Source organism: Physeter macrocephalus, chromosome 20 (assembly GCF_002837175.3).
Source record: "Physeter macrocephalus isolate SW-GA chromosome 20, ASM283717v5, whole genome shotgun sequence".
Taxonomy (NCBI): Eukaryota; Metazoa; Chordata; class Mammalia; order Artiodactyla; family Physeteridae; genus Physeter; species Physeter macrocephalus.
Window position 1 is genome coordinate 70,747,749 of NC_041233.1, and position 11,023 is coordinate 70,758,771.

At 39.2% G+C, this 11,023-nt stretch overlaps 1 protein-coding gene across 1 annotated transcript in view; it reads left to right on the forward strand.

The window, feature by feature from the left end:
• Positions 1-10,343, forward strand: part of LOC102973819 (pancreatic lipase-related protein 3) — a 25,848-nt gene extending 15,505 nt beyond the window's left edge. Inside the window, 7 exon segments of the mRNA XM_055081437.1 lie at positions 63-172; positions 2,651-2,770; positions 2,854-2,975; positions 3,626-3,629; positions 6,121-6,236; positions 8,698-8,830; positions 10,285-10,343. Of these exon segments, the coding sequence (XP_054937412.1) occupies positions 63-172; positions 2,651-2,770; positions 2,854-2,975; positions 3,626-3,629; positions 6,121-6,236; positions 8,698-8,830; positions 10,285-10,343 (664 nt within the window).
• The last annotated feature ends 680 nt before the right edge of the window (positions 10,344-11,023 follow it).

Here is an 11,023-nt window from a genome sequence, read left to right on the forward strand (position 1 = left end):
AAAAAAAAAAAAAAAAAGAAAAAAAAGAAAAGTTCTGTTTTCCTTTGAAAAAAATCCTATCGGAAAAAATTTGGATATTCCCCTTCTAAAGTGCACTTGATTGGCCACAGCTTGGGAGCTCATCTGGCTGGGGAAGCTGGGTCAAGGACACCAGGCCTTGGAAGGATGACTGGTAAGTCAGCCCTGCAGATGGGCCTTGGGTTTGTTTACATATTTGCTTATGCACAAAATGTCAAGTATCTGAATGCCAAAGGAAGTCCCAGAAGCAAATGTAAGACAGGAGAAAATGTGACTCCCCCAAATCAAAACCTGAAACGCTTCCAAAGTGTGAGTGTGTAAATCCACGTTCAAGGGTGTTCACCGCAGCGTTATCTGTGGTGGCAAAGGAATAGAGGCTGTGGTCATCCACCTGTCGGGGACGGTTGACTGAATTATGATGCATTCCGTGCTTTGCAGTTCCATACCAACTAATACACGGAATGAGGTAGAGCCCTGATGATGGCCCTGATCACCCAGCGCAGCTGGCAATGCTGAACTGGCTTGTTTAAGGCCCACGCCATTGCAGTTGTGAAAATTTTGAATATTGCCCCTGGATACACTGTTAAGTCTAAAAACAAGTTGCAGAGTGAACTCTATGAATTAGGGTTTTGAGGATGATACTTAATTGTATCCCTTCCCTGCACTCTGACTTTTCAGTGGGACTCTCCCAGACATTTCCCATCTCTATCCTCCTTGGCCCCTCTGCAGAATTTGACCCGCTGGCCCCTCTGTGCTGTTGGAACACCCTCTCCTCTTGGCTCCTGTGGTTCTCCATCTTCTTGGTTGTCTTTGTTCTTGTCTGACAGCTTCTTTCCAGGCTCCCTTGCAGGTGCCTTTTCTTTCGCCTTCCCTTACTCGTTGGTATCCTTCAAGGTTCTATCCTAGGCCCCCTCTTCTGTCCTCTCCTCTTCTCATTCTGTCATTTCTCTCTCCATGCTTATATTAACCAGAAAAATAGAAACAAAACCTGAATCGTATGACAGGCTGTTGTGCTGAGGTAATACACACTCCACAACTGTGGCACTTTCATTTCTCACTCATGCCGCATTTTCCCAAGGGTCAGCTGCAGCTCAGCCCTGAGTCCTCTCCACTCTGGGACCCAGTCTCCACTTAACAGCAAAGAGACTTTGCTAAAATACAAATCTGACCGTAAATCTCCCCTTCTGCAAACTTGTAAGAGCTGCCCATCGACAACCAGGTCATGTCCAAACTCATCGTGGCTCAGGTTACATCTGGCTCCTGCTTAAAATGCTATCTTCATCTTTCACCAAATTCTAAAACTCTATGCACCAGCCCTTGAAAGCTAGTTACAGTTTCCCAAGTGTGGTTAACCCTCTCGCCTGATGGTCACGTATATTCTCTACCCTCTTCCCAGGATGCTGCTGACCCCATCTTCACCCTGGCTGGCCTTCTATTCCCTCACATCTCTGCTTGTATTGCTCATCTCCAGCAGACGCATGTCCTAGTTTCCCCAAATTGGGTTACATGTTGCTTCTCTGTACTTGCATAACACCTGTGCTCACCTGTCTCAGCATTGAGCACACTGCATTGTAGTGCCTTCCCCACCAAACAGAAAGCTCCTTGAGGACAAGGCTAGACCTTACTCCTTGTACCCAGGTGCTGAACCCTGTTCCTGGCACATAGTAAGTGCTTGATAAATAATTGTCAAATGTGTAAATGAGGAGTTATATGAATGATCATAACATTTTACATTTTAAAGACCCTAGATATCTTACCTTTGTTTTAGTAGACATTTGAACAGCAGACAATGGGTTGAGAGTCTGGCCACCAGGCTCCTGGTCCATTTTGCACCTAACATATGATGGCCTTGCCAAGTCCCTTCACTTCCCTGAGCTTCAGGCTTTTGTTTGTCATATAATGAATGGAACTAAGTGAGCCTTAGCTGAGGACTATGATTCTGTTATTTTAACTGTGTTGCTTTGAGATCCATCTTTACATTTTGAAGAGCTTTCATCTTCGATCTTTATATTTTTACATATAAATGTTGCTTTTAAGATGGTCTACGGGCTTCCCTGGTGGCACAGTGGTTGCGCGTCCGCCTGCCGATGCAGGGGAACCGGGTTCGCGCCCCGGTCTGGGAGGATCCCACATCCCGCGGAGCGGCTGGGCCCGTGAGCCATGGCCGCTGAGCCTGCGCGTCCGGAGCCTGTGCTCCGCAACGGGAGAGACCGCAGCAGAGGGAGGCCCGCATACCACAAAAAACAAAAAACAAACAAAAACAAACAAACAAAACAAAACAAAACAAAAAAGATGGTCTACAATCCATAACCTTAGTTATATGTACAGATCCTAGAATAGCCACCTTGACTTTTCTGACTTCGTTAGCTATTTTGGCATTGTCTAGACACAGCCTCACTTGTGTGTAGGAATCTGACATTGCAGTATATACAGACCCTGCATTTATAAATGTAAACAGACCCTACAGTTTATGTAACTGTCCCTCAAGATGAGTGGTGTTTGACCTACATAAATCATATAAGAAAGAAGACCTTGCATTCACCATCTATCCTTCCAAAATAACAACACTATCCATGTACTATCAATTTACTTTTGTATGTCTTAGTTTAATACACATTATGCTTTTTCCTAGGGTTGGACCCAACTGGGCCGGGTTTCCACCACACTCCAAATGAAGTCAGGCTGGACCCCTCAGATGCCAACTCTGTTGATGTTATTCATACAAATGAAGTTCACTTCCTCTTCGAGCTTGGTAAGTTTTTAACACAAACTGAAACTTCAGTGAAGTATGGAGGAGAATTTTAGAAGCGTTTATCCTGCTTTTTAAAATTTCAGGTGTTGGAACTATTAATGCTTGTGGTCACCTTGACTTTTACCCAAATGGAGGGACGCACATGCCAGGATGTGAAGATTTAATTACACCTTTATTTAAATTTGATCTCAATATTTACAAGGAAGCTAAATACTTTCTAAAATATGAGGACTGCTGTTATAAATACAGTGAGCTCCCTGCTTGGATAGAATCCATATCCCTTTGTATATAATATAATATAAAAATATATTTTAGCCCAAAACACAGTTGCATGTATGAAGTTCCCAGCAGTTGTGAGATCTGCAAGGTCAGGGTCCACGTCTTAGTTACCTTTGCAACCCCAGGGTCTAACAGAATGTCTAGCATGTTGTGCTCTCTCAGTAGGAACAAGGAGGATGTATTCATCCAACAAGTATGTACTGAGTGCTTACTATGTGCCAAGCATTATTCTAGGAATAGCAGATGTAGGAATGCATACAAAAGACAGAAGTCCCTCCCTGATGGAGCTAATATTCTAATTTGCTAGAAAAACAAAAATAGAATAAGTGCTAAGAGACAAAACAAAGCATGCAATGGGCATATGATGCATTGGTGACAGTGGGGGTGACTTAGGGGAAGGAGATTTTTGATAGGGTGGCCAGGAAGTCCTTACTGAAAAGATGACCTGAAGGAGTTAGCCAGTTAGGCATTCCAGGCTGAGGGGTGGGAATAGCAAATGCAAAGGGCCTGGGGCAGGAGCCTGTGAAGTTCATGGCAGTGAGGAGCCTATTGTGGCTGAAATGAAGTGAAAGACAGGAGAGTAGTAGGACATTAAGTTAGAGAAGGAACAGGGCAGAGGGAGATAATACAGCACCTTATAGACTGTAGTAAAGACTTCAGCTTTTACTCAAGTGAGAGGGGAGCCATGGGAGGATTTTGAGCAGAGAGGGACATGGTTTGACTTGCTTTTTAACAGAATCACTCTGAGTCACAAATTAAATTAATCACAAATTAAACAAATAATATTTAACCTTTTAAAGTGGTTTCCAATAATAATAATAATAATATCTATAAGGCACTTAGTTATAAGACACCAAAAAGTTATTATTTGGGAGTTCCATTCCTCCCTATCTCTACACATCATCATCATGTAAATAATGAAATATATCATACATAATATATAATAATGCACAGTAATATAACGTATGATGACATAATAAATATCTGGATGATTCTAAATATCCCATCACCTGATCCCATGTGGTCAGAATAGCTAGATGATGTAATTATTTTCTCTTCCATTTGGCTGTTGTAGAGGAAAGATACACAGATCGTGACATTGAGAGTAACTCGAATTTCCTCTTCACTAGAGATAAGTTACAAAGTTTTAATAGCTGTTCTGAAAGAGTAAATGTAATTAGAAATATCTGTTTGCAATGACTACTTAAAAGAAAAAAACTGGTGAAACTACAGATACTCAAAATGAGAATTAAAGCCAATTCTACCTAGGGCAGCTAAGCGAAATTCATTCAAAAAAGGCCTATTATAAAACTTATCTCTCTCATTATTTGCCATATTATGATTTAAAATTAGTTCTATTAGGATAAAATATAGATCATAAGGCTCCTTTACATAACTATATTAAGTGTTATATACTGAGCACTTGAAATTCTGTAAAAGAATGAATTCAAATAAAACATTTATCATAAGCTATCATTTTGAGATATAATTCCTACAACTTTATTGGATTAAAAACACATTTATCATTCATGTTAAGTCTTTAGATGACTTTTAAGCTTCAAGATATTCTATGTTACATTATATTTATTACTAAGAAACCATTTGCTTTTAAAATTCATAGCTCCCAATATTCTAACGAACCATCTTGTCTAAATCACAATTAATTATGCATATAAATCTGTATGTAAAGAAACCTGAGAAGTAAGAGAAGTCCTCCTTTTAAAAAAATGATGCCAATTCTTTATCTCTGCTATGTTGCATTTCTGAAATTATGTTGTCTCAGTTATCTATTGCATAATGAACCATAGTGGCTTAAGAGAATAATGGTTTTATTGCCCATGATTCTAAGCCTCAAGGTGCAGGCAGAGTTCTGCCGAGATTCTGCTCTGTGATGTGTCTGTTGGGCGAATGCATGTGGTTGCATCCAGCTGGGAGCTGGGCTGGGCTAAGCTGAGCGGGAAGGTCCAAGATGGCCTCCATGTCTCGGGTCTTGGTACTAGCTCTCCTCTCTAAGTGGTCTGTTATCCTTCAGAGCTTCTCTCCCCAGCCAGTTAACTGGAATTTCTTAACATGGAGGCTGGGTTCCAAGAGAGCAAGAGTAGATGCTGGAAGGTCTCTGAAGACCAAGGCCCTTCCTCCATTGACTTGCACAGTGTCAGTTCCTATTGGTCAAAGAAGTCACAAGACTAGCCTGTAACCCCAACCCAGAAGGGAAAAAGAAAAACAAAAACAGCTCCATCTCCTGAAGGGAAGAATAGTAACATGATATTGCAAAGGGGTGAGGACCTAGGAAGGAGTGATTCTTTGGAGGCCACAATTATAGATAAGTGATTTACCACATACACTAAAACCAAAATCTGGTTTCTCAAAAGTCAGCCAAGCTGGGTAGGTCATTGGAAGAATAGTCCATGTCAAAGAGTAAAAATGTTTTTATGTAAGGAGAAGAGAGTATAAATGACTGGAATGCTATGATAACTTGAGAATGCACAAATGTACTTAGAACTTCTATGTATTATTGCAATAATCCTATTAGTGGCAGTAATGTCATGCCTGACAATGGCAAAACTAATTTGTCTGTAGCATTCTTTACAATACCTCCCACCTGTCTCACCTGGAAGCTCAGCTGAAGGTGTGCACTGGTTAACCTTGCTGGCTGTTCTATGACTGAATAGGAGGGAGTTCTGTCGCTCCTGCAGAAACAGGGAGACAGAGAATTAATTGGTCTAAGGCGGAGATGCTATTTGCACAATGATACTCAAAGCTCTAAGTGCTGACATCAGAGATCTGGGAAGTGTTGGCGATATTAGTGTCAGAGCACAGTCACCTACATTTGCATTTGTTTATTTATCCTGACTGAATGTCCCTTTAGAGTCACACGAAGAATTCTTTCATACAAGAAAATGATATGTAATATTGATAAATGTGAAATATCCAAGCCTACACACAAGGTCTGGTGACCTAGACCCAAGTCAAAAAACTATCATTTAAAATTATTTTTTCTAAGAAATGGTTCATACTATCAGTTAATCAGTTCATTGCTACCAGTTAATTGGAAATTGTTTTCACAGAAGTGTTTTCCTTCTTTGATTGCAACCATGCCCAAAGTCATCGCTTTTATGCTGAAAGCTTTCTCAATTCCGATGCATTTATTGCTTATCCTTGTAGATCCTACAAATCTTTCAAAGCAGTAAGTAAAACGTTTTGCAGTGTAATTTAATTAGCAAGTCATTTTTTGAAGCATGATCAGCCAACTAAAAATTAGAGCATTGAGTATATAGCAAAAAAAATGCATCTGCCATTTTGGGAAATAATAGATTCTTTCTGTGCTGAGTACTGAACAGTAACTGAGGCTGCTGGAGGGCTTAAATAACTAAACCAGCTATTTGTATTCTGGTTGTTTTAGCTCTTTTGAATTATATCCAATTTTGCTTTTTTAGCCATTTGTTATGCCATGATTAGATGCTACTATCTAAAAGGGCAAAAATTTTTGTGTGTATATATTTTAAATGTCAACCTCAAAGATGCCCCGAGAAGCCTGAACCAATCAATAGCTACAATGAAACATATTACCATTTACTTAGAACGTGAGAATTATTTTTTTTTTAATTTAATTATTTATACAGAGCAGAACTGAGATGTAGATAGCTCACAGGAGATCCATGCAGATCAATACATTACAAAATACCAAATCTGATTTTGCTTGAATCATAAAGCATGTGGTACCAGATCTGAGCTGAACATATTTTTCATTTGGTTATCATTATGAAAAGGAGAAATAAAATCTATTTTATAGTGGGAAGTGGAAAGATTTTCCTGCTTGTGCTTTAGAGACCTAGCCGCTGTTTTACCAGGGAAGAAAAATGTGGGGTGTCCAGCTGAAGTGTGTTGTAAGTAATAGCAGTTTGTGAATAAATACAGTGTTGGGACAGAAATAAGCATTTCCCTCCTTTTGCAGAGCAAGGTGAGTGAGCCCTCAGGCTGTCTTCTCAGTTTCCTGAGCAAGTTGTCCTTACTCATATCATGGCTGGTGAACTGCTGTTCTTGGAAAGCTTACCATCCAACCACTGGCACTTCCTCAAAACCTTCTTCAAGCCCTAGATGCTGCTCTGAATGGCTAAATGGATCCTGACATTTACTACACCAAAGGCAGGTGGAAGGAAGCAGGTTCTCAGAGTCACAGTGGATTCAGAGTTAGTGGGGTTCAATCTGCTAAACTGGAGAACCATAGGCTCCTGTGCCACATGGATGCTGATTATGGCAACAAACTAGAGAACATCAAGTCAATTTCCTTGACATGTTTTATTTTACTTTTACCCAACAGTCATAAAAAATGAGATGAAAATTTAAAAAATAAATAAAATAAAATAAGGAGGGGTTTTAGTGCCAGGCTGTCTGATTCACATTCTTGCTCCATCACTTGATAGACATGCAACATTGGACAAATTGTTTACTTCTCTGGGCTTTAGTTTCTTGATCTGCTAAATAAGGAAACTAAAAGCATTATAATAATAAGGGACTTTGTAAGGATTTATTGACCTAAATGCATATAAAGTGCTTCAAACAGTGCCTTGCACATGGTAAGCACTCAGTAAATATGAGCCCTTGTTATTTTGTTAGTATTTTTATTCATTAAAAATGGAGTTTTAAATGGGGTGTTTTACTATAGTCCTAGCCTAAGTGTCCATAGTTTAAAAAAATCTAAAAGTTCAAAACCTAAAATAGCAAATACTCCAACACTGCTACCCAGATTTTTTTAAGTTAATATTTTGTTAGTTTTGCTTTAGATTTTAAAACATACAGATAAAATTGAAGTACTTTACATTTCCTTAATGCCCTTCCCTAAGGCAGACTTTGAAGCAAATCAATATACATATATCATATAAATAGCATCATACTGTAAGTATCTTTCTGAATTTGCTTTTAAATTAAATTTTATAAATTTAAGATCTACATTGATGTTTATAGACCTATTGTATTTATTTTGTAGGAATCGGCCACAATTTATTTATTAATTCCCCTACTAATGTGCATTTTGGTTGTTTTCAGTTTTTGTTATTAAAAACAATTTTGCAATGAACACCTTTGCATATCGCCTTATATGCTTGTATAGAAGTTTCTTTATGACATATAATAGAAGTGAAATTGTCAAAGCATTATGTGCATTTCCATCTTTATTAGACATTACCAAATGTCTGTCTGCAATGTCTGTTAATTCATATTTCCATAAGAAGCAAAGGAGAATTCCCCACTCCATGTCTTACCCATACTTGGTATTGCCGGTTGTCTTAATTTTAGTGAATTTGCTGAGTATGAAATTGTATGTTGCTTTAATTAGCACGTTCCTGACAACTGGTAAGATTGAGTATCTTTTTACATAGTTATTGACTATTTGAGTTTCCTCTTCTGTGGATTGTTTATTCATATCATTTACTAATTTTTCTAACAGGCCCTTTTTCTTTTCCCTCAGTTGTTTTTGTTTTATTAAGTTTTGTTTTTGCAAACAGACAGGATGGTCTGTTAGGCAACTTAGTCATTTTTAAATGCATATATACTTTATTTAGATTCCAAAAATTTCTGATAGTTTAATAATACATCCTGAGTTTATTGAAGGTGAACATTTCTAATTACCTCTTATTTTCTGTCACCAGGGAGATTGCTTCCATTGTCACAAGGAAGGTTGCCCAACGATGGGTCATTTTGCTGATAGATTTCACCTCAAAAAAATGAAGCCTAATAGATCGTATTATGTTTTAAACACAGGGACTCTTTCCCCATTTGCCCGTAAGTATTGTAGCTGAATTTTATTGTAATTCTTTAAGGCACTTATCTTTAAAAATTCAACAGTTTTTACTGAGTGTCTACTAAATAAGTGGGCATTGGGCCAGACTCCGAGGATGCAGTGAAGAACAATACGGTGAGTTTAGGCCAGGGGGAAAGCAAAAAAAAAAAAAAAAAAAAAAAAAAAATCAGTTTCAATCCTGAGTAATAAACTTTCTTTTGGGAGATTTTCAAAGGAGGAACTTCTGCAACCAGATCGGGGGAGCCTTCTGAGGGGAGGTGATTGCCAAGCTGACTCCTGAAAAGTGAGTAAGAGGGAGAAGGAAATGGAGTATTCCAGGTAGAAGGAACTGCATATGAAAATGCCTGGAGGTAAGAGAGAGCTGGAACTGAAAGAAGATCCCCCTGCTTGGATTGTAGAGACCAGGAGAAGGGTAACACGAGACAAGGTGGGAGAGGTAAATTGGATCAAATAATGAAATTGTGCTCCATGTGGGAGGTTTGGGCTTTATCTTTGGGCAGGTAGAAGCAAAAAAGAACTGGGTGAATGGATTTGAGGGATGCAGAAAATGGAGAAGTCAAGGATGCTTCTAGCTGGGTGGATGATGTGCCGTTTGCTGAACTTGGTAACACAGGCAGAGAAGCTGGTTTGGAGTAAGTTGATGGCTCAGTTTCTAACATGTTAGGTCTGAGATGCCTGAGTCTCTCCATTCGATTTCACTCCAATACGAGAGAATGTCTGAATGTCTATATAGACAGGGCCAAGATTTTTGGTAAATGTTTTGTCCCATATACAGTCTATTTTCAAAGTTTGAGTTTTGCAAATATTTAACCTTTACAGAGTCATATATCTTTCTTTTCTTTTCAGAGGCTTTTTTTCATTCATTCATTTAAAAAAACATTTATTGCGTTACCCTTATGTGCCAGGCATTGTGCTAAGTCATAAGGTTATATGAAAAACAAGAGATAGTCCTTGCTCTTGAGGTACACATAGCATTGAAGAGGACACAGGAAAATAAATCCTTGATTATAATACATCATGACAAGGACTGTGATAGAAGCAGGCACAGGGGTGAGAGTGGCACAGAAAAGAGCCAGCTTACTCAACTACTCTCACACCTTCATCCTTCACTCACTGATAATGATAAAGAGAGAGAGCAGTAGGTTTTCGTTTCTGAATTCTGTGGTTGTCATACATACTGTTATAAGAGATTCCATTTTGGAATTCAGTGTACTTTATTTTTCCAGTACCTGTGGTCCTGGAGAAACAGAACTGACATTTCTTTCAAATATTCACACATAAATCTATCCTTCAAGGATCTACTGATTGTCAACTGTGGCCAGAGGAGCAATAATTTCCTTGAGGGCCCAGGAAGAGGGAGCAAAGGCCATGCGCAATAGATTTAGGGTGATGCTAACCAGAGCATGACTAATCCACTCATCTTGGGCTCGTGTAGGACACAGTCCAGTGGTCCTAACGGAGTCAATTGCAGAGCAATATGCCTATGCATCATGAAGACAGATGCAATTACCAAACTTCAATCCATCATTTAGGAATAACCACAGCAAACCTAAAATTTAAAATCACTTAAGGCTAGAGATTTGTGTGTGGAGATGAGAATACCACTTAAAAGTAAGGGATGGGCTTTGATGGTGGCGCAGTGGTTGAGAGTCCGCCTGCCGATGCAGGGGACACGGGTTCGTGCCCCGGTCCGGGAAGATCCCACATGCCGTGGAGCAGCTGTGCTCGTGAGACATGGCCGCTGAGCCTGCGCGTCCAGAGCCTGTGCTCCGAAACGGGAGAGGCCACAACAGTGAGAGGCCCGCGTACTAAAAAAAAAAAAAAAAAAAAGTAAGGGAAACACCATTTTTTCCGGACTTTTACCTTGAAGAGCATGTGGGCAGCTGGTGATGCCTCTGGACGCTGTTCATTAATATGAAGTAAGACTCTCAAGCTCTTTAGTTAAATAAGAATTCTATTCAAATCATAATACCTCATGCAAGAGTGAGAAAAAGGAAGTGTTAGTGATTCCCTTCTGGATTAAAATGAAAAGATATGCACAATTATAGCTTCTGGAAAGCAGAAAGGAATTTAAATTTTATCTCCACAACAAAACATTTTTAAGTCAACCAGTCAAAATTAGACCTTTCACAGGATGAGGTTTATTTTCATGGGATATAACATCACCATCTAAA